At 42.6% G+C, this 21364-nt stretch overlaps 1 protein-coding gene across 18 annotated transcripts in view; it reads right to left on the reverse strand.

The window, feature by feature from the left end:
* PLEKHA6 (pleckstrin homology domain containing A6) overlaps nt 1–21364 on the reverse strand; it is a 220861-nt gene that overhangs the window by 70796 nt on the left and 128701 nt on the right. For 3 of the 18 annotated variants that reach the window (XM_074222448.1, XM_074222446.1, XM_074222447.1), the window contains exon 2: nt 6518–6689. The exons of 12 other annotated variants lie outside the window; for them this stretch is intronic. Coding sequence is in view for 1 of the 6 variants with exons in the window: in XM_074222442.1 (XP_074078543.1) it covers nt 6000–6106 (107 nt within the window). In the remaining 5 variants the exon portion in view is untranslated. 3 more of the 18 variants (XM_074222449.1, XM_074222442.1, XM_074222452.1) reach the window with 3 other exon arrangements.

Genomic DNA, 21364 nt, shown 5'->3' on the forward strand with positions numbered 1-21364 from the left:
AAAGTCCCTTGCAGTTCAGCTCCAGGGTTCTAAAATCTTGGAGGAAGCAGTAGGACAGGCAAGTTAATGTTCTTGACCTTTACCCTGACCCAAAGAAAATACCTCAACCCACTCCTTTACACTTATTTTTCTTACTCTATTCCTTACTGTGGAGATAGGGGGGAAGAAATAGTCTAAGCCTCTGATTTGAGCTTTTTCTGCTAACCTCTTTCTGAGCCATCTCCTGTTAGAGAGTGAGTCCCAGCCTTTTGCCATCCTCTATCATCTCAGTTTCACTCTCCTGATGGTCTTGGACATGGACGGGGTCCCTCAGTTAGAAGGGGACAATACTCACCTTGATTAGCCAGTTCTGGTTTGGACCCCAAATCCCTGCTCTCCAGAAAATGAGGCAACCCAGCTGTCAACTTCCAGACTTTGTGAAAGGCCATTAAAACAAGCTCTTTCTACTCCTTTAGCCAACAGATTTGATCCTTGTGTCCTAGAGACAAGAAGCAACCCCACCCTATCCAAGGCAAAGGAATTTTGCAGAATAAGTGTTTGGAACATAACAAAAGCCAGACTTGGCTGAACTTTCTTCCATCTCTGTTCCAAGAAACTAGCAAAACTTAGTTCCCCATCCTTGTTGTCACCAGGTATAAGCTGTTCTCTACCTCAATTTCCCCATATAAATAGATTTCAAATGACATTTCATTTCACAACTCTTAACTATGAAATACATTATGACACAGTGATATATTATCTGTGTTGGGGTCTTATCCCCTTGCAATACTAAAGTGTCCTTGAGCTATCTTAGTAAAATTCTGTATATCACTCAGAACTTAGAACAATATTCTGTCCAAATTAGGCACATTCCCTCTAATTGGGAATAATAATGGCACCTACCTCCCAAGGTTGTTTTCAGAACCAAAGGAGATAGTCTTTATAAATAGGTGCATGTGAATAATGGGACCAATAGTACCCATTATGGTACCAGGGGTAAATAAATGGCACTTTGCCCAAGCAGAGGACAGAATGTCCTTACCCAATTATTCAAGCAACCATGTGGAGAAGGAAGATGGCATGTTCTCAAGAAGGCTTGAGAGAAGAAAGTGGGGAAGGAGACATAACATGATAAGAGATACACAGTGCTAGTATAGGGTAAAGAACGCTAGATTTGAGATTAGTGCATGAGTTCAAATCCAGTTTCACATATTTCCTATGTGATCTTGTACAAGGCATTTTTGGACCTCAGTTTCCCCACTGGGACTGGACTGCCATTACCTGTTAGGTCCCTTCCCATTCTAAATCCATGAGCCTATGATTTTTGGCCCTTGCTCTAGAAGAAAAGGCAAACAATGGGGAAGCTGAGGTCCTAAAACATGAGGATCAGAGACAATCAGTAAATAAGAATTTATTTGGCAGACAGGATAATCAGAGCTGAGTTCAAGCTCTCTCTGTTTTCTACAGGACCCTGATATTTGTATACCTCAATTCCCTACCCCATTGAAGGAAATGAGTTAATGAATCAGAATCTTTCAAGTTCCTCTCTGAATAGAGCATCTAAAAAACTGAGAGCTGCCAACCTCCTCCTGCTGGACTATCAGGAACCCCAGAATGTTCAGTGATCTTGTCTTTATTGAGAGGATAATCCCAGGGCAGTGTGATGTTTTGAGCTGGCCCTGTGTGTGCTGAATATCTGGGTGCTGTGTTGGAGGAGGACATGAATGTGTCATCTGAGCAGATACTCATCTTAGACTTCCTTAGAACATTCAGAGCCCCAAACCTAGAATCTTTTCCTTGGTAGAGTCTTAATACATATTTGCGGATTGATGGCTTGTTATAGATAGAAGGGGGTGGAGTGGTTCTTGCCATATATGGTGTATGTGTGTGAAGCTCTCTTGGCTTCCTGGGCATCTCACAGAGAGATTGGGCAGACAGTTTCCATGGCCTCTGAGCCCCTCCTCTCCTGCTCCCCCGCCCAGCCGGGCAGCCACGACCCTGATAAGACACTACAAAGAAGAGGCTTTGTCTAGGGAAGAGAAGGTTGCAGGAGCAGCCCGGCCAGGAGGGGGACAGGAGAAAGGGGTGCTGGGGGAGGGGGAAAGTAAGGTGTTAGACAAAGCTCTCATTCTAAAGATCCCATCCTCCTAAGCCTCTGCAAAAGGTCTAAGGGAAGGGAGAAGCAGATAGGGAGCTTACCTGGGGCCATCCCCATTTCTATTCCAGGACCAGTATGACCTTGGACAAGTCATTTGGTTTTGTCTCTGGGATTTGTTTTCCGGGATTTAGACTAGATGACCTCTAAGTTTCCTTCCTGCTCTAAATTTGTGATCCTGTGGTATTTTCCCTATCCAACCTGAGAAAGAGATATGCTTGGACCTGCTTTATGAACTAGGAACAGGGGAAACAGACTGGTCACAGATGCAGCAGTAGAAAATTTTAAATCTCTCCTGATAGGAGAGAGGCTGCTGGAGTTTCCCGTGTAATCAAGGGAAAGGATTGCCTGCCAATGGCTTATAGGGCTAAAAGATCCCTCATTTTTCTGAGTAGGAGGCTCCTTTGGGGTCAAAGCAAGGATGGGGTCAGAAACACCCTGCCTGTAGAAGGGATACAGGTTGAAGAGATTCATAGAAAGAGTCCCAATATGTCCTGTTCCTGGGACTTTAGCTCTTAATTCTCCCATCTGTAGCATGGGAACATACTCCTTCCAGTTCCATTTAAACTGTCAGGGATAGAAAATAAGGACCAAGAAGAAAAGGGAGATTTTTGGAAAGGGAAGTGTGGAGGATTATTGTCAACTCTATAAATTTGTCCTTTTAGGCGAGTTTCCTTGTCAACTAACTGATAAAGGACAATAGAATTTAGAGCTGAGAGGGCTCTGGGAGAGTTCATCCAACCCCTTCATTTTGCAGAAGAGGAAATAGATCCAAAGGAAAAAAAGTGACTTGGTTGGGGTCACCCAAGGAGTAAATTAATGAAAAAGGGTTCCAATCCAGTATCACTGCAATTTAAAAAAAAAAAAGGAAGAAGGGAAATCTTTAGCTCAGAAGGCATAATTGAAATTATTTTGCATAATCCACACTCTGGGACTTCCATTTATTCCACTATCATGTTGTCAGTATCAATTACCCAAAAGAAAGCAAATCCAGGGCAGACCTGGAAAAAAGTAATAGAAAGATAAACTAAGAAATTCAGTATGTTCCCTAGAAGAGGCAAAGAAGTTAGAGGGAGCAGTTCAGAGATACAGGAGACAAGTTCTTCTCTTATGTCCTCATTAGATGACTATTGAATTCCACGCCAATTCTGGGAGAAGGGCATCCCAATGGTTTAGTGAATAAGAGCACCAGCCAGGTCTAAAGCCAGGAAGACCCATCTTCCCAAGTTCAAATCTAGCCTCAATCACTTACTAGCCATATAACCTTGGGTAAGTCCCTTAACCTTGTTCTCTCTCTTGATACAAGATAACTTTGATAACTTTGTATCAGATGAGTTTCCTCATCTGTAAAATAATCTGAAGGAAAGAAATGGCAAACATTCCAGTAGCTTTGCCAAGAAAACCCCATGGACAGTATTGGTGTGAAATGGTTCATAGGGTCACAAAGAGTCCAACACACTGAACAATAACAGTAAATACAAAGTACTTGTCAGGTGCTAGGGCTACCAAGACCGGAATGTCCAAAGTGCCTACCTTTCACAAGCCCATACAGCTTGTACATAGAAAATATAAGATCATTTGAGGAGAAGGGAACACCAACACGAAGGGGAATAGGTGAAAGCTGCTAATATATGGACAGTAGATAGAGCACTGACCTTGGAGGTGGGAAGACCAGAGTTCAAATCCAGCCTCAATCACTTACTAGCTGTGGGACCCTAGGTAAGTCATTTAACTTTGTATGCCTCAGTTTCTTCATCTGTGAAATGAAATGAAAGAAACAAATTGCAAACCACTTCCCTCCAGTACCTTTGCCAAGAAAGCCTCATGGAGAGTATTGGTATGACTAGGCAATTCATTTAACCTCTCATTACCTCACTTTTCTCTACTACTCCCTCTAATTGAAAATAATAGTAGCACTTACCTCCCAGGGTTGTTTTGAGAACTAAAGGAGATAGTCTTTGTAAAGTTTTTATTAGGAGATAGCATCTGAACTGAGCCTCAAAGAATTTTAAGAGATGGAGCATTTTGAGAATGGGGGACTGCCAGTGACGACTGGGTAAGATGTATCAATGCTGCCCCCAGGGACAGCAAGGGTTATTGCTCCCTTCTTCACCAGCCCCTCCTCTCCTGTGTAGATCACGAGAAAACAGCCTGTCCCTAAACAAACAGCATGTGAGCCAAGAGGGCACTAGGCTGGCCAGAATTCCCAGACAAGATTCAGGCTAATAGAGGAAAGAAAGGAAAAAAGAAGAAAAGAGGAAAAGAAATCTCCCAAGTTGGAGCTTAGGCAGGAAGATGATGCTCCTGGAACAAAAGCAATATATCCCCAGGCTCTTAAGACAGATAGGCAGCTATGGCCCAGCCCCATGAGACCTACATGGAGCAGGGGGTGTGGCATTGCCAGTGTGGCGAGCCAAGGCAGGCTGTTCCTACAGATCCTGCTCTGCAGTTGTCAGGGGTGAACAGGCTATCTGCCCTGACCAGGGATAGCCTGTCAGATGAAACAACTTCCAGCTGCTGCAGTTGCTGTCCACCCCAGAGCTTCTGTGTCCTGGCTGCCACTCTCATTTCAATATGAGCAAGAATAGCCTTTTGGTTGAGTATGAGGGAGGTGCCAACAAGTCACAAGGGGTTCAGTTCAGAGGCTCCCCAAAATGTTTGAGTTTATTCTCACTTCAAGGCCATCCTCCCTTTGGCATAAACTCCCACCTAAGATCATCCCTAACATAATGACAGCTTTCACCTAGTTCTCCTTCTCCTCAAATGATCTTGTAATTTCTATGTACAAACTCCATGTGCTTGTGAAAGGTAGGCTCCTTGAGAACAGATTATTAGACATTTTAGACTTGGTAGTCCTAGTACCTATCAAGTGAGAGAGAAGAGAGAAGGGTGTTTAGACAAGGAGACAGAACAATCGGTGAGGAGATAGGATGGGTGATAGCAATGGATCCCTCCCTCCTCCATAGTTTAGAGAAAGGGTCATCTCTTTACATTATCCCATCATTCATCCTACTTCCTTCCTAAAGAAGGGGCAGAGGGGCAAACATTCAAATCAAGAGAGGAACAAGCCAACAGCTCCAGCTCTTCACACTACTCATTATATCACACACACCATCCTCTGCTGAGTGAACCAGCTAATAAAACTCAACAAAGAAGAATAAAGTTGCCCCTATCCTCCCAACATATAAGGCTCTAGTAGAAGGATCTTGGAGCTAGGAAGGCACCTGAGCCGGGGCATGGTATCTTTCTCTTTCTAGATTCTGACAGGTCTCTCCATACTAAGTTACTGGACTCTTTCTGTTGACTTAGGCCCACACTACTAATTTGCCCCTGACCCACAAAGAGAAAAGCAAATAGAGGAAATAGAGGCTTTCCTAACCTTCCTTCTATTGCTCTCCACCCAAAACCTTGCCCACTTCACAGACTTAATTCCTGCTAAGGCTCCTCACTTGGGGGGGGGGTGTCAGTGGCCTGGTCATCCTGCAAGATACCCCTCTAACTACTCCCCTACTCCAAGCCTACTCTTTCCGTCTCTGTAGACAATGGCTGAGAAGGGGGTGAGGAAGGCAGCTCCAGTTTCATACACAGTATAGCCTCTCAGACCATTGTCTCTCAGGAGAGAAGTCTGGGGCCTCATCCACCCCTCACATTACCCCTCCCCCCACCTAAAATACATGTGAGAAGTGACATCACTTAACTTTATGTTAAAAAATAATTTTTAAAAAGCTGAACATTTGCATCCTGTTACAATAAGAGAAAAAGCTTGTGAAGCATATTAGCATTGTCATATGCTGCATCCCCTCCCCATCCTCCTGAACAGCACATATAGGCGCACAACAGTAGACAGAAAGATCCACTCACTCACCAGCTCTCGGCAGTCCCCTCTCTGCATCCTCTAGCCCTGACTTCTTGGAATAGAGAAAAAGGCTTTCCTTTTAATACTCGCCCAGGTCCCTGGTGGATAGCAATCATTAACAGCCACACATGCTGGCTGACGGACCTTAATACTTTAACCCCTTGAATGCTGCTGCAGTGGCTTGGTTTCTACCACTGGCTGGGCAGCCCTTTGCTCTCAGGACCTCTAGAGAAAGGTAGTTCCACCTTGAAGTCATCTACCTGAGTAATTCTGCTACCTCCCATGTGAAGGTACCACCCAGGTCTCCCCACAGGATTGGAGAAGAGATGAAACCTGAGGCAGCCAGCCCTGGCGCCGTGCCCAATTGGGTGAGCCCACATTATGAAATATTTGCCCAGAGGGCCAATGAAAAAGAAGAGATCTGGGGAGGGAATATTTTTATTTATGGAAGGGGGAGGAGACATGGTCCCAGCATCATTGAGTTTGATTAGATCAAGGAGCAGAGGGGGAAGAAGATGACCACTCGCCTTTTTTTTCATCTCTCCCTACCCTTTTTCCTGGACTGGCATAATTATCCCTTCCTTCTAGATTTCCCCTTTGACTAGCTCAGATGACTTCTGATGGCTGCCGCATCAAAGCCTGATTGAATCTCCTCCTCTGAGATCTGCCTGTCCCAGCCAGGAGTCTGAAGAATACAACCTGCAGCAATGGAAATCAGAAAAGGGGAGGCCACTCATGCACACATTACCTGCATTGATCTGCATAAGCAATTAGGCCCCAGGTATGCTTTATTGGGGTAAAATATAGGAGATATCACTTTGAAATCTTTTACAAAGAGACAGATGGAGGGTGGGTAAGTACTGAGCAGAGTCAAACACCCTCTCTATCTCTTTAAAAATAGGCAATGAATTTTGGGGAAGTCTAAATGAAGGCAAGGACTGTCTACAGGCATGATGAATGCAAATATATTTAGATTTATTCAAATGAATCAAGCATGGTTTTCCCAGGGCACGTCATTTCCATTAAGATTTGAGGGACAACCAAGAATCTCAAGTTAAAAATAGCAATTTTTGCTCTTCCCATGTCTTGTACTGTAGTCCCTACCACCCTTAATTACCATTTCTCCTCCTGCTACAGGTCAAACCCGTTCCAGCTCTCAACATTACAGAGCTACAGAGCCCACCAAGTCATTCCCTTATGGCTCCTAGTTCCTATTCACTTCCCAGTGGTTTAACCAGAGAGATGCTGAAATCTCAGGGGAGGTAGCCTTATCTTATCTCTCCTTGGCCCCTTCCCAGAACTCAGATTAGCTCTGTTCTCTTAAAAGGGCTGTACCCAATTCCCACCTGCTCATTTTGCCCCCAAAGGTATCTTGAAGAAGTGGGGGGTGGGGTAGGAGGAGAGGGGAACAGGATAGAAGGAGTTGGATGAATTCAAGCCATCTCCACTCCTCCTCCCCTATTTAATAGCTTCCAACTAGGACCTGGTATCAGTCTGTGGCTACTTGCTTTATTACAATGAGTACCGCTCATTATGTGAAACTACAGTGATTTTCCTTGCCTCATCTCTGTCACAAAGTCTTGGTTCCTTTCTTCATAATGCTTCTAGGACACAAACTGGGCCAGTTTGGGTTAAAGAATATGACAGGTTGATCCAGACATCAGCCATGTCTCACCCCATGGTAGGGGAATGGATTTCCCTGGATTGGAACACCTACATCAGGTGGCAAATTTGTTGTCATTCAGTCATTTTCCACTCTCTTCACCACACTTGGGGTTTTGGCGGCAAAGACACTGGAGAGATTTGCTATGTCTTTATCCAGCAAATTTTACAGAGGAGGAAAGTTGAGGCAAATAGGGTTAAGTGACTTGTCCAGGGTTATACAGCCACATTTAAACCCAAGAAGATGAGTCTTCCTGACCCCAGGAAGCTGGGGTCTGGTGCTCTGCGTACTATGGTGCCACCTAGCTGCCCCTGGCAAACTTTAGTAATGACTAAAGTATAAGAGTTTCAGATGCTTTCCTTCCTTTTATTTCAGAGGCAAGAGGCAAGAATAAAGCTTATTCAAGAACCCAAGGACCTGAATTCAAATCTTATTTAAGATGCTTATGATCTGTGTGACCTTAGACAGGTCCCTTAACTTCTCTGGGCCTCAGTTTCTTCATCTGTAAAATTAGGGCACTGGCCTAGTTGGCTTATGAGATCCATTCTAGTTCTAAATCTATGATCCTACTATCTGTATGGATGTGACAAAAGTTTATATACAACTTATGCTAATGTATGATTCCTGTTTGTCACTATTTCCTTCTGTCACTAAGACCTTCCCCATAACTGTATTCTAGCTTCCTTTCTTAGGTCAGTGGCTGCTATGGGGTCACTAGAACACGAGGCTGAAGCTTCTGGAGGATAGCCACTAACAGAGCTAGGAAAGGCTAGGGGCTGGGAGGAAGAGGAAAAAAAAAAAAGGATGGCTGAGCAAAGCAGAGGTTCTAAGGTTAGAGAAATATCAACCCAAGGAATGACAGGAAAGAAGTGTCAGAGCTACTGAGGATCACTGATGGGAGCACATATTCTGAAGGAAAAAATCCCCAAACCCAAATCCCAAGGCAGGAAGTCTGGTGGGTGTGGCAGCAGCTGGATGCTGTTAGTGAGCTTCTGAACATGGACCCAACTCAGTTTGACTGGCCTTGCCCTACCCCCTTCTTTTCTCCCCCATCCCCAGTCTAAGAGTAGCATATGGTTAGGAGCCCAGCCACATTCACTCCTGTCTCCAGGACAAGGAAGGGACAGATAGGGAACCCACCCTGGAGGGTGGAGAAAGCTCTGGAGATGATCCAAGGAGAATCACAGGAACACAGAGAGACAGAGACAGAAAGAGACACAGAGGGAGAGAGAAGAGACAAAGAAAAGGACAGATCATCTCATTAAGCCTAATCTTTCTAGCCCTGTGTTGTTCTTCCCTACCCTAACCCTACCCTGGCAGCCAGAGAAGGCATAGTTCTAAAGAATTGTCCAGGGCTAAAGTGTTAGCCTGCCACTGCAATTTCCCTCACAGAAACAAGAAGATACCGAAAGCTCTCCAGCGTTTTCCTCACCCCACCTTCAATAAATTCTCTCACTCAATGGAAGATGCTCAACAATTTCTCCCCATGGATAACTCACTTGATTTGATGCTCCACAAGGTGCTCTATATAGTTCCCAGGATCATGGATCTAGACCTAAGAGAGATCTCAGAGACCATTTTAGATCAACCAACTCTCTTTTTACAGAGGGCCCAGGGAAGTTAAATTTTGTGGATAGTAGACTTTTATAGAGCATTTGTTTGCATTAACCTTAGGGTATAACCCCAAGGAAGCAGAGATCAAGTCTACTGCCTTGGTGTGGCATAATAGAGCACAATAGAGAACCACATAAAGATAAATCATCTTATAAATAGGGGTGAGGTTGAGGAATTCAGTTTAATCAATGTGACAACCACCCACCTAAAGTTGGTCTTCATTTTAAGGAAATCTGCCTCCTAAATAGCTAGCATAATTCACTCTGAAAACTTAAGACGGGGAAGGCTGGAGTAACATAGAATTTTTCTATGATCTGGGTAAAGAACCTCTTCTGTCTCATCTCACTTCACATTTCAAAAATAGAAGGACTGGACTTGTCACTAAGAGACATGGCTTAAAATCCAGACTCTGCCACTTCCTAAGTGACCTTGGGTAAGTCACTTATATTCTGGACCTAAGTTTCCTCAACTGTAAAGCTCTATAAAAATGGGAGCTACCATTCTCATTCAGTGGCTAAAATACATGAAGGATGTGGGGTGGATAACTACAGAACTGGGTGGATCAATGAGGGCTTCCTAGAGGAGGCAACACTTGAGTTGGGCTTTAGAGGGTGGATGGAAGTTCAAGAAGGTAGAGGTAGGGGGAGAGAGAGGCTTAGAGACCTGAGGCTTAGAGAAATGAGAAGGTAGAGGGCACCTGTATCTGTCTTAGAAGGAGGCAAAGATCAGAGTGGAAAAGATTGGTATTAGAATGTGGAAGACCTTAAATGCTAGAATAAAGAATTTGAATTTAATCTATTTAGGCAAAATATCAGGTTTGGAACAGAAATTAGTGACATGATGAGATCCAGTCATAAAGAGGCAGTTGGGTGATATAGTAGAGATACCCAGCAGCACCAAAACTGGTACTGGAACCAAATTAAAATATAATCAGGAAATATTTCACAAAATAAAAATACAATAGAATGTGGATAATGTTACTGTGTGGTTTTCTAAGTAAAAATATAACATAGGGTTATGTAAGATTTAGTGTACCCATTTCTATTTAAGTTTGATACCACTGGTGTAGTAGAGAGGGCCAGGGACTTGAAGATAAGGAGACTTGAACTCAAATTCTCCCTCTGACACTCTGTAGTTTATCTTGCATTTGCCTCAGTTTTCTCATCTGTTGGATGGAGATAATAACACCTGCCCTTACTACAAGGTGATAATAAGGATCAAATATATGCAACATGTTAGCTATCATTAGCTATTAGAAACTTAACTTGGAGAGGATAGAGTAGAAGCAGCAAGATCTCTTAGGAGGCAATTGCAATAAAACTACCAGAATTGTAATAGAAAAAGTCACTATATATAAAGTCAGATCTGTCATCTAGATGTCTCCACCCCATACTCTAAGGCTCAGAGAAGAACCACACCCATGAAAAGGAAAACAAACCAATGTAGGGAATTCAGAGAGGCCAAGAAAGATCAGGGTGGGTGCCAGGACAAATAGAAATGGGGAGTAAGGGTGATTTCCCACTCTTCAGGCAACCAGCCACCAGACAGACCACCCTGCCTAGACCTCAGTTCTTCTCAGTCAAAAGCAGTGAAGCAAATCTGCAGGTTTGATCAGGGCAATTTTATACCTAGAAATAGACATTCTAAAAGCTAAGAGCTCTGCATGTGTGTGATTGTATGTATGTGAATGAATATGTAGGTGTTATAAAGAGTTTATATGTATGCAAGTAATGGATGAATGGAATGGGAGAACATAGAATGGGATTTAAGGGGAAGAGGGGGAAAGAACACAGAAAGATTGTTTCAAAATGTAGTGGGAAAAATAAAGAAAAGTGGGGAAATATACATGGCAGTACACAAGTATATGATTGTGTGTGTCTGCTTTTTGGTAAACTAATGGATATACATGTGTGTGCATTGACATATGTGTAAATTCACCCATGCTGACCTCAGGACTATTTATCTTCCTCTAATCCCTGCCTTCTTAGTTAATAGGGCTATTTTCTAGAGCTAGAGGGAGTTCAAATCTCTTCTCATCTCAAGACAAGTGGGCACACCTGGGGTCCTGGGGTCACTCCACTTTTACCCCAAAAGGAACCCCTGAGTCTTAGCCCCACTTTGAATCATCAAACAGCCAGAAAGAGGTATAATAAATTCCAACTCTCCTTCCCCACCCCCCAACTCCCTGGTCCCTTGCAATTGCAGTCTTACAGAATTTCACCCTCTTCAGAGGATAACTACAGATGTATGTGTTGTTACAGGAAAAGATGAAAATCCAAGACCTGAGACCTCTTCCTAACACTCCCTCTCCCCCCCCTACACACACACACACACACACACACACACACACACACACACACACACACACACAGCTCTGGGAGAAGGCTACCAGGTTGATGTGAAGCTCTGGGGGCTTGATCCTGCCCTCACCTCTACAAACCTTTCCTTCCCTCACCTCCACCTCACCCAGAGTCAGCCAGTACCTGTCTCCGGTCTTGCTCCCACTCCCAACTGCAGAACTATCTCTAGTTCTTCTGGGACCTGGTAATGACTATGGCAGAACTGAATGGTGAGACAGGCTGGGAGTGAAGAAGATGGAGAGAAACAAAGCAGAGAACCGCACTGTAGAAGAACAAAGGAGAATATTAAGAGTGAAAGCAACAGGTTTGATAGATGGATAAATAGAAAGCCAGAATCATGTTCCATGTTCCCTAAAATATTAGACAGGCCCAATGGTGTCCATACTCTCTAAGTACTGTTGATGGAAATGTTTTTTGACCCTTCAATGCTGTAATGTTCAATATGTAAGGACATATCTTACCTATTGAATAGTGAATATTTATTTCTCCCATCAAAATATTCTCAGGGTTTTGACAAGAAGGAGTTTTATTTATTTAACAAACATGTTTATAGGACCTCCTTCAAGGGGAGATGCAGAAAAGACAGTCGGATCACTTCTGACTATTGACTCCTTTTGTTTTCTTTGAGATTTAGCTCAAATCCCATCTTCTAGAAGAGACCTTTCCTGGTCAACCCTATCCTCCTCCCACCATCTCAGTGCCTTCTCTCTGAGAATACCTTACATCCACTCTGGATATAGCTTGAAAATACCTAGTTTCTACTGCATTAGAATGAGCACCTAATGAGCAGAAACCCACCGTGTTGTTTCCTTTTTTGTATTGCCAACAGAGTGAGCATTTAATTAATGCATATTGACTTACTGACTGACTATCCCCAAGGAGCTAATAACATAAGGTGGGAAAGAGTTTTTGGTCTATTTCTCTAGGGTCATCTGGGGTAGAACTATTCTGTTCTCAAATTAAGGGAAGAAGGGAAGCAAAACCATCTAAGTGCCCCCCCTTTGGTTGCTTCCATATCTAGAAATTGGGAATTATTCAGCAATTTTTAGACTTTGAAGGCCCCTTAGCTCTTCCCTACACTGCCTATAGGTGGGCCAAGATAATAAGAAACCCTGAAACCTAAGCCCTTCTGTTTTGCCAAACATGAACCACTCTGGTCAAAGGTTTGGTGCCAAAGGTGATTAAATGAGGTTAGGGGATTAATTCTTTATGGTTTTTTATCTATCCAGGCTTTCCCAGCATTAGCTGGGTCAATAAAGAGATGACCCTAGATTTAATTGGCACAATTATTACTAGCCAAAGTAGTACTGTTCTGATACTAGTTCTAGTACCAGTACTAGAACTAGTACTAATAGTACTAGTTCTAGTACTGAATTAGTACAATTCAACCCTGCCCAGCAGAGTGAATAGATGCTATGGAGGTACTGGGCCCTCCTTTCACCCTCCCATCCCTGTCCCCAAATTTTTTGAGCCATCAACCCTTGCTCATAGGCAGGTTAGTGTTGCCCTTGATCAAGTGAAGTTTGCTACTGAAAAAACCAGTCTGAAAGGCTGATCCAGCTAGCATCACCTCAGGGCAGCCAAGCACACCTTCCTCTTTGAAGTTTACTTGTGTGGAGATGAAATTAAAGAGAAGTTAACCCCAATGACTTTTGGTGATGGTTAAAAATGAGAGAATGAGTTTATTTTAATTATCAGGCACTGACTAGAACAAGATGGTCAGGGAAGGGGGAGAGAGAGAGAAGAGAAGAGAATGGATTAAGGGCATCATTTCCTAGGAGCAGAGGAAGGAAGACTTGCAGGGGTCTCAAACTTAAATCTTTTTTTTTAGGTTTTTTTTTTCAAGGCAATGGGGTTAAGTGGCTTGCCCAAGGCCACACAGCTAGGTGATTGTTAAGTGTCTGAGGTCGGATTTGAACTCAGGTCCTCCTGACTCCAAGGCCAGTGCTCTATCCACTGTGCCACCTAGCCACTCCTCAAACTTAAATCTAAACAGGAGGGAACTGAGATCTGGGGTTAAGGGATGGAGGTTTAAATCTTGACTTCTATATTACTACATGTATGATCTTGGATAAATTTCTTCATCTCTCCTTAGTGTCAGTTCCTCTACTATACAGTTCAAGAGTTCTTCCCCTAGAATTCATGAACTACAAAGCAATAGTGTTTGTTAATGCTATTTCAATGTCATTGGTTTTCTTTGTAATCCTATGTGTTCTATAAATTTGAAGACATTATTGTGAGACAGAATCCAAAGGCTTCACCAGACTGCCAAAAGTGACCATGATATAAAAATGCTTTAAAATCTCTTCTGGCCTTAACATTCTAAGATTTTAGAAAGGAGTCCACTCAAGGTTGGTAGTGAAGGGTGCCAATTAGAGCTTTTCTAATTTGGACATAACTAAGTGGTACAAAGGATAGAGCCCTGAATTGGGAGTCAGAAATATCTGAATTCAAATCTGACCTCACACAAGGACTAGAGTCAACTCATTTCACCTCTGTCTGCCTCAATTTCTCATCTGTAAAATGGATTTACTAGCACTCCCAAGGTTGTTGTGAAGATTGTAAAAATTGTAAATAAACTTCAAGCTTTGAAGCACAATATAAATATTAGCCATTATTAACTTTCAGTTTAGAAGCATGACCTCGAAGAAGATATGTTTTTGAATGAATTGACTCTTCACAGGAGCAAGAGTAAAATTCAGCCACTGACCAGTTTAGAGGGAAGAGTCTGAAGAAGGTGGCAGTGGAGATAAGGGAAGAAGACAGAGACCTGGAAAAGAATACTGATGAGGGGATGAATTTGAAAATCCTTGAGGAAAAGCTGGATGAGAGTGGCTAATAGCTGACATGGCTCTAGGAAGTACTCCCAGGAGACAGGAATAGACACATGGCAGAAAAGCTCTTGCCTTCCTTTCCCTGAATTATTCAAAGTAAATACTAGCCCCTTTACTCAAAACAAATCAAAAAAAGTACTTCACTCAAATGGAAGGGTCCTATGCCCATCTCCCTGCCCTCCCCACCTCATTTCTGAGGGTTAGCAGTCCCTTTTGAGGATGCTGTATTAGCCCCATCTGTTGTCTCTCATTGGCCAACACAGATGTTTTTTGTTCCTGTGACAACAGATCTTCATCCCAAATCCTTCCTTTTTATTTTTTTTTTAATGGATAATCTCCTCAATGAAGGACAAAGCCTTGTCTTAACCTTTCTTTCACAATGTAGTGGACACTGGTCTTGGATATCACTGTCTGATATCTCTCAAGGGAATGTCAGTCCATTGCCTGGAGGTTAGGGTTCAAATCCTGTTTGACTTAGAGATGACCCTAAATTGACATCATGTAAAAGCACTGCAACCTAGAGGAAAGCAAAGATACCTCCTTCAATGGACCAGCATCAATTTCCCCTGTGCGCCATTAACAGCCCATCACGTGTCTCTGGATGATTAAATTAACACCTCATTTCCAGGCCATCTAGTGAAGAGCAAAAGAGACCCCTAATAAGATTTCCTTATATCAGGTCATAAATTTTCATCCTTACATGGAGGTTATAATCTTTCCAGACAACATCATTTCTCTGACTTGGCTTCTGCCCACTAGTGTATCCTGACCATACAGAGTAGAAGGTATAAACCCAAACCTCAGGCAATCTACATCCCAGTCGAACTAAAGCAGTTGCTATTCTGACAGATGTTGGAGGCAAGCTTCTGTCAATAAGCCCAACTTGACCCACATTATTTCTGAGGTCCCCTGGCCCTATACCAAACCAGCTGGATATTTTCTTTTAAACCACAAAGTGGCCTGAACTTCAATAGTCCTTCTTCTGAGTCTCACTTGGGATCACAGAAGTAATTTTTTAAAATTTTCCCAACTGGATTGAGAAATCTCTTTCCAGCTTCATGGTCAGGAGAAAGGCCAAGAAATCATGATCATGGGGGCAGTTCGAATCCATCTTTCCTAAAAGATTCTTTCATCTCCTCCAAACTAGCAAACTTGTTTTCCTTTAAAAAAAAAAACAGAACAAAAAAAAACTGTAAAAAAAAAGGCTGAAACTAGAAAAATCAGAATTGTTTCTTACTCAATTTGCATCGACTCCAATGTCCCCCATCCCAAGGGACTCTGAGTGCTATGAAGCTTGCAGAGTTAATGATGTCATCAGGTCTTTCAAGAAGCTTACCTCATCCCTGGGCTGGAGTGAAAGTCCCAGGGGAGATGTAACCCTGAACCAGCTTCCCTAGAGGAAGGCCAGTTTGATGAGGATGAAAATGGTCTGAGTGTTGTTCATCATTGTAAATGGTACCTGCTATTCTGAACTGGGCTGTGTGGTCTGAGCCAGCATTTGGGCTATAGTGGTTAGCTGGTGGGAAGGGTTCTGGTACAGACATGCCCTCCAAATTCCACACATGCTTCACTCCCCTTTCACTTTTCCCCTTTTCCTTATAGGGCAACTACTTAACCCTCCCCATACTACTCCACATCTTTCTCTAGCCCAGAACTTTGGTTGGTACCACCCTGATTCCTGGGAGTTACTCCCACTGCTGGTCTAATATTATCCCTACAGGACAGTAGCAGACCTCTGGAGAGCAGGAAGGGAGATAAGGAGAGATATAGGAGAGATAGAGAGAGAGAGAGAGAGAGAGAGAGAGAGAGAGAGAGAGGCAAGATCTAAGCAAGTAAGTCTAAGTAAGACTACAATGTATGGGCTTGGTATGTTTCTTGTAGTGCCATTTCATGGTGCCAGAAGATTTAAAATATGTAAATATATAAACTATGTAAACTCAGCCCTGGCCACAACCACTGGCCAAATGTTTGTACCTTGCAAGTTATCTTTAGGTCTATCTGAGAGCTTTCCATGGTGCCACTGATACCTGAGGTCTCTTCTTAACTGACCCCAGATCTGCTATCTGAAATATATCTTCACCCTATCACCTAAACCCAAGGACAATCTCCAAGCACTTACATCTGAGAATCTACCCTCATCCTAAAAGGTCCATCCAGATGCCAGGACCTTTATTGAGATTATCCAGTGGAGTATTTTTCTCCAGAAGTCTATAGGTGTGGTCCCTTGCTAATGTCAATGTGGCAGCCACAGAGAACTCTGTAACAGAATCATAACTCAACCTTGTTTTCCAGATCTTAGAGATGTTGATAATGGTGGCATTGTTGAAATTCCCAGTCATGCCCTTAGAGCTCGCTATCCATATTCAGCAACAACCATGGTTAAGCAGTCTATTCTCTTTCTAGTTTTTCCAACTCAGGCAACTATTCCTCAGAGAAGCTGTTCCAAGCAACTGAGATCAAATAAAATTATGTCTGTGAAGTATTCGTTATATTACCCTGCAAATAGTAGGAACTTATTTCTTTCCCCTTACAATGATGCCTATGAGCCCTGCCCTGTAGGAGCAGAGTACCCTAGTGGAAAGAACACTTGATTTGAGACACAGAATTTCAGACACAGAGTGAAGTCAAAGGACTTAAATTCTCTTCCTTTCAGTAGACTTCAGTTACCTCATCTATAAGGTAAGAGGAACAGACCAGATGAGCTCCAAGATCCTATGGAATCCCACATCACACTTACATGTGACCTAAAAACCCTTTGCCAACTTTTACATAAATGTGAATTAATTGTCCTTTTGTGGGGGGGAGGGGGCCAGGGGACTGGACCTGCAATTTCTTTGTGAGGAGAAAACCCAGGAAAGGAAATTCCATCTATCAAAGCATATACATAACTGCTCTATGATTATACTGCCATTAGGGGCAGGACCAGAACTCAGTCTTTACTGTATTAAATACTGGCTTTTCCTCCCCTACAACTGCTTCCCCTTTTGATCCTTTTCTGATTCCACAAACTGGCAATGATCTTTCCCATTTCAGATTTCTTAATAAACTTTACCCAGACTTTTGAATTTCTCTCACTTACTCCTATCCACATCTCTCCCCTTTAGATTACATGTTCCTTGAGAACAGAGGCTGTTTCCATCTGTCTTTGTATGCTAAGGGTCAAGCATACTGCCTCACACAGGGGATAGGGACTGGATCCTGTGATACCATTGCTATAGGGGACTCCCAGAAGAGAGGAAAGTCCTTCTATCTCTGTAGTCTGGCACCTTGTCTATAGGTACTAAATAGATGATTGTTCAATGCCTCAGTAGAGATTTACCCAACACTGACTGGTACACCAAGGTTCCACCAAGCTCGCATCACTATTTGTAGTCTGGTCCTTCACCATCTCTACAACAGGCAGCAAGAGGAGGCAAAGTGGTGCAGTAGATAGAGTACTGACCCTGGAGTCAGAAGGACCTGAGTTCAAGTGTGACCACAGACCCTTGAAGGCAGTTAGTACAGTGGATAGAGCTTGGAGGGAAGTCTTGGAGACAGTCTTGGAGCAACTTCAAACACTTAATACTAGCTCTGTGATCTTGTGCAAGCCACTTAACCCTGACTGCCATGCCTCCAGGGCCATCTTCAGTTGTCCCTGATTCCTATCTGGCCACTGGACTCAGAAGGCCCTAGAGAAGAAAGTGAGGCTGGGGACCTTGCACAGCACCCCCTCATTCAAATCTAATTCATGTGCTTGTTATGGCATCACCTCCCCGGATACAATCTTCTTCGAAAACTAAGTAACAACTATCAGCAGGCTTCTTGTTTGACACCTCTTATCTAGACCACATCTCTCCATCTTACCTACAACAATAGCATGTAATACTTTGGGAAAGAGATTAGAATATTAATGGCATAGGAGCAAACACCGATAACAGACCAAACCTGACTAGGAGTCACAGAACATAGTTAAGTCATATCTGGGCATCAGCAGAAATACTGAAAGATTAGTCTAACTATATCCTACTCTTGCCTATAGAGAGGAAAGGAGCTTGAGGAGTTCCAGCCCAGAGGTTTATACAGAGAGTGTGCTCTGAGTAATTACTATAGTCCCACCTCTGTCTGTTAGTGCCAAAGCAAAGCAGGTCTTTGACATTTGCTATAATCCATCCAAACTGAACTAATTTCTATCCTTATTCTTGTTCTGTCTACCTCCCATATTTAAGTCTCTGGCTCATCATGCTTGGAATGTGGTACAGTTAAAACCTAGGTTTCCATCCAGTCCTTGAACATCTCTCATGAGACTCTCCCAAATGGTGGAAAGAATGCTGACTGACACACTCTGCATGACTGCAGTGGGAGGTGAGGAGGGAGGAGTGGAGTTAATGTTCTAGCTTTGAAGGGGAGAAACATTCTTCATCCTTTTTAAGAGAGAAATATACATGATTACAGATTTTCTTCCTAAATTATTCTCTCTTTTTTTTTAGGTTTTTTTGGGGGTTAAGTGGCTTGCCCAAGGCCACACAGCTAGGTAATAAATTGTTCTCTTTAGAAATGACTCCCTTATGACTTATAAGAGAAGTTGACTCTCAATATGTCCCTGATTCTCGGCTTGCCTCCCTAAAGACTTTGGGGAATGTTCCCTTAAATGAGATTGGGGCCTCTCTTTTGCATGAGCAAGAGCTCTTCTTACTTGAATATAAAGAGCTCATTTACTCTAGGTTTTCTGTTATATTTTCATCTTTATAAATTTGTTTGTACATATGGATTTACTCACAGTTCTTGATTTTTTTTTTGTAACTAGCATTTGATGGAAAGAAGTTGAGTTTGTGAGTATAAACTGGGGTAATAAGTGACAAGGAAAATATCCCTTAAACCAGTGACATTTAGGGACTAGATAGATAGAATTCCAGTGTGATTTTCCTTTTCCAAAGGAGAACTGAACAGCTAGCCTCATAGTCCTTTCTCTAGTTATCATCAAGGCAAGAATGACAGTTACCTTGAAGAAAAGTGGGCAAGATTCCAGCAACCCCTATCACTATATCTCCTTGAGTAGCCTCTATACTTTCAAACAATCCATAGGGACAAATAAATCTGACATGCCCAGTGAATACTTACAAATTAAAAAGAACACTCATTTCTGGAGTCAAAGGACAGATTCAATCAAACCTTCCCCACTATTTCTATTTTCCTCTACTTACTGGTAAAGTAATCTTTCCCTCCCTAAATTCCTCCTAGGTCTTCTCCTCTATGTCACTTGTAAACATATTTATATAACACAGGAAGGTCTCCAGGACAGGACTTCTATCAATTACATTTTTGTATCCCCCTAACTAGGCACAGGGTTCAATACTCTTTCTCTGTTCTGGACCTGTGATAACATTGGTGCAGGGACATAAGACTCATTTGTTCTGCAACTTAAAATCTTAAAAAGGGGTGGCTAGGTGGTGCAATGGATAGAGCACTGGCCCTGGAGTCAGGAAGACCTGAGTTCAAATGTGGCCTCAGACACTTAATAATTACCTAGCTGTGTGGCCTTGGGTAAGCCACCTAACCCATTGCCTTGCAAAAAACTAAAATAAATAAATAAAATCTTAAAAAGTTTGTTAACTGAGAGGTTGAATAGCTCATCCAGTGTCACACAGTCAGTAGGGGTCAGAGGCAGGACCTGAACTAGATCTTGATCCTGAAGCCAGCTCTCTGTCCTCTACAACAACCTGCCTCTTGCCCAAAGCCAAACAATCACTTGATGCTTGTTGAATCAGAAAGTGAATGGATAGGAATAGATTGATCCATTACCATATAAGCCAAAGAGACATGGGAAGCAAAGGGAATGATCTTTTAACCTGGAATCAGAAAAGCTTGAGTTCAAATCTAGCATCTCGCTAGCTTATGTGACCTTGGGCAAGTCATTTAATCTGTTTGCCTCAGTTTCCTCATCTGTATAAAAGGATACAATAACAGCACCTATCTCCCCAGGGTTGATGTAAGGATAAAATGACAAATCTTAAAACACTTTATAAATGATAGCTATTATTATTATTATCCTAATCACTGAGAGAGAATATTCTCATGTACAGAAGGGAGAACTCAGGCCCAGAGTGGTTGGATAACCTGCCCCAAAGTCACACAGAAAATAAGTACTAGAACCCAGGTCTCCTAATCCCCATATCAGAATTCTCCAATAGCCTTAATCCCTAATAACTTGCTTTTAAAATGCCAGCTTTCATTCCACCCAGCTGCCCACATCTACTTTTATCAGAGCCCCTAAAACATTAATCAACTGAATCATACTGAAGACACAACAAGCTGAGTTCTCTCTTCTGTGGGTCCTCTCTCCTCTGGGAGATGATCTCTTCAGACTCCACAAAACACCATCAGGCTCAATTTTCATCAGAATTGCAGGTCTGTCAATTTCCTCCTCCTTTTCTAATCTAATTTACCTACTAAGATTGCCTGGAAACCAGATGGTGTTATAATGAGCTGATAGAGGTCACCTCCCCTGGAGCCAGAGATGAAGAGCAAACCCTGAAAAGACAGCAACCAAGGATTCAATATGGTTCATTTGGTCAGTACTCCCGCAGCTCCTGGCAAGGTCAATGTGGCATGACCTGCTCATATCATCTCTAGGTCCCAGGTTCCAAGGAGTGTGACAGGATAGGGGAGGCTAAAGTGGCAAAGGGAAAACTAAAGTCAGAATAGATTTGGGTTCAAATTTAGCTTCAGGCATTACCTGTGTGACCCTGGGCAAGTCATTTAACCTCTATTTGCTTCAGTTTCCTCATCCATAAAATGAGAATTGTAATAGTATCTACCTTCCGAGGTTGTTGTGAAGATAAAAATGAAATGATAAAATTCTAGTTACTAATGTTAGTTATTAACCTGAAAAGGCTTAAATGAACTGATACATAATAAAGTGGACAA

This window comes from Macrotis lagotis, chromosome 2 (genome assembly GCF_037893015.1).
Source record: "Macrotis lagotis isolate mMagLag1 chromosome 2, bilby.v1.9.chrom.fasta, whole genome shotgun sequence".
In the NCBI taxonomy this organism is placed as follows: domain Eukaryota; kingdom Metazoa; phylum Chordata; class Mammalia; order Peramelemorphia; family Peramelidae; genus Macrotis; species Macrotis lagotis.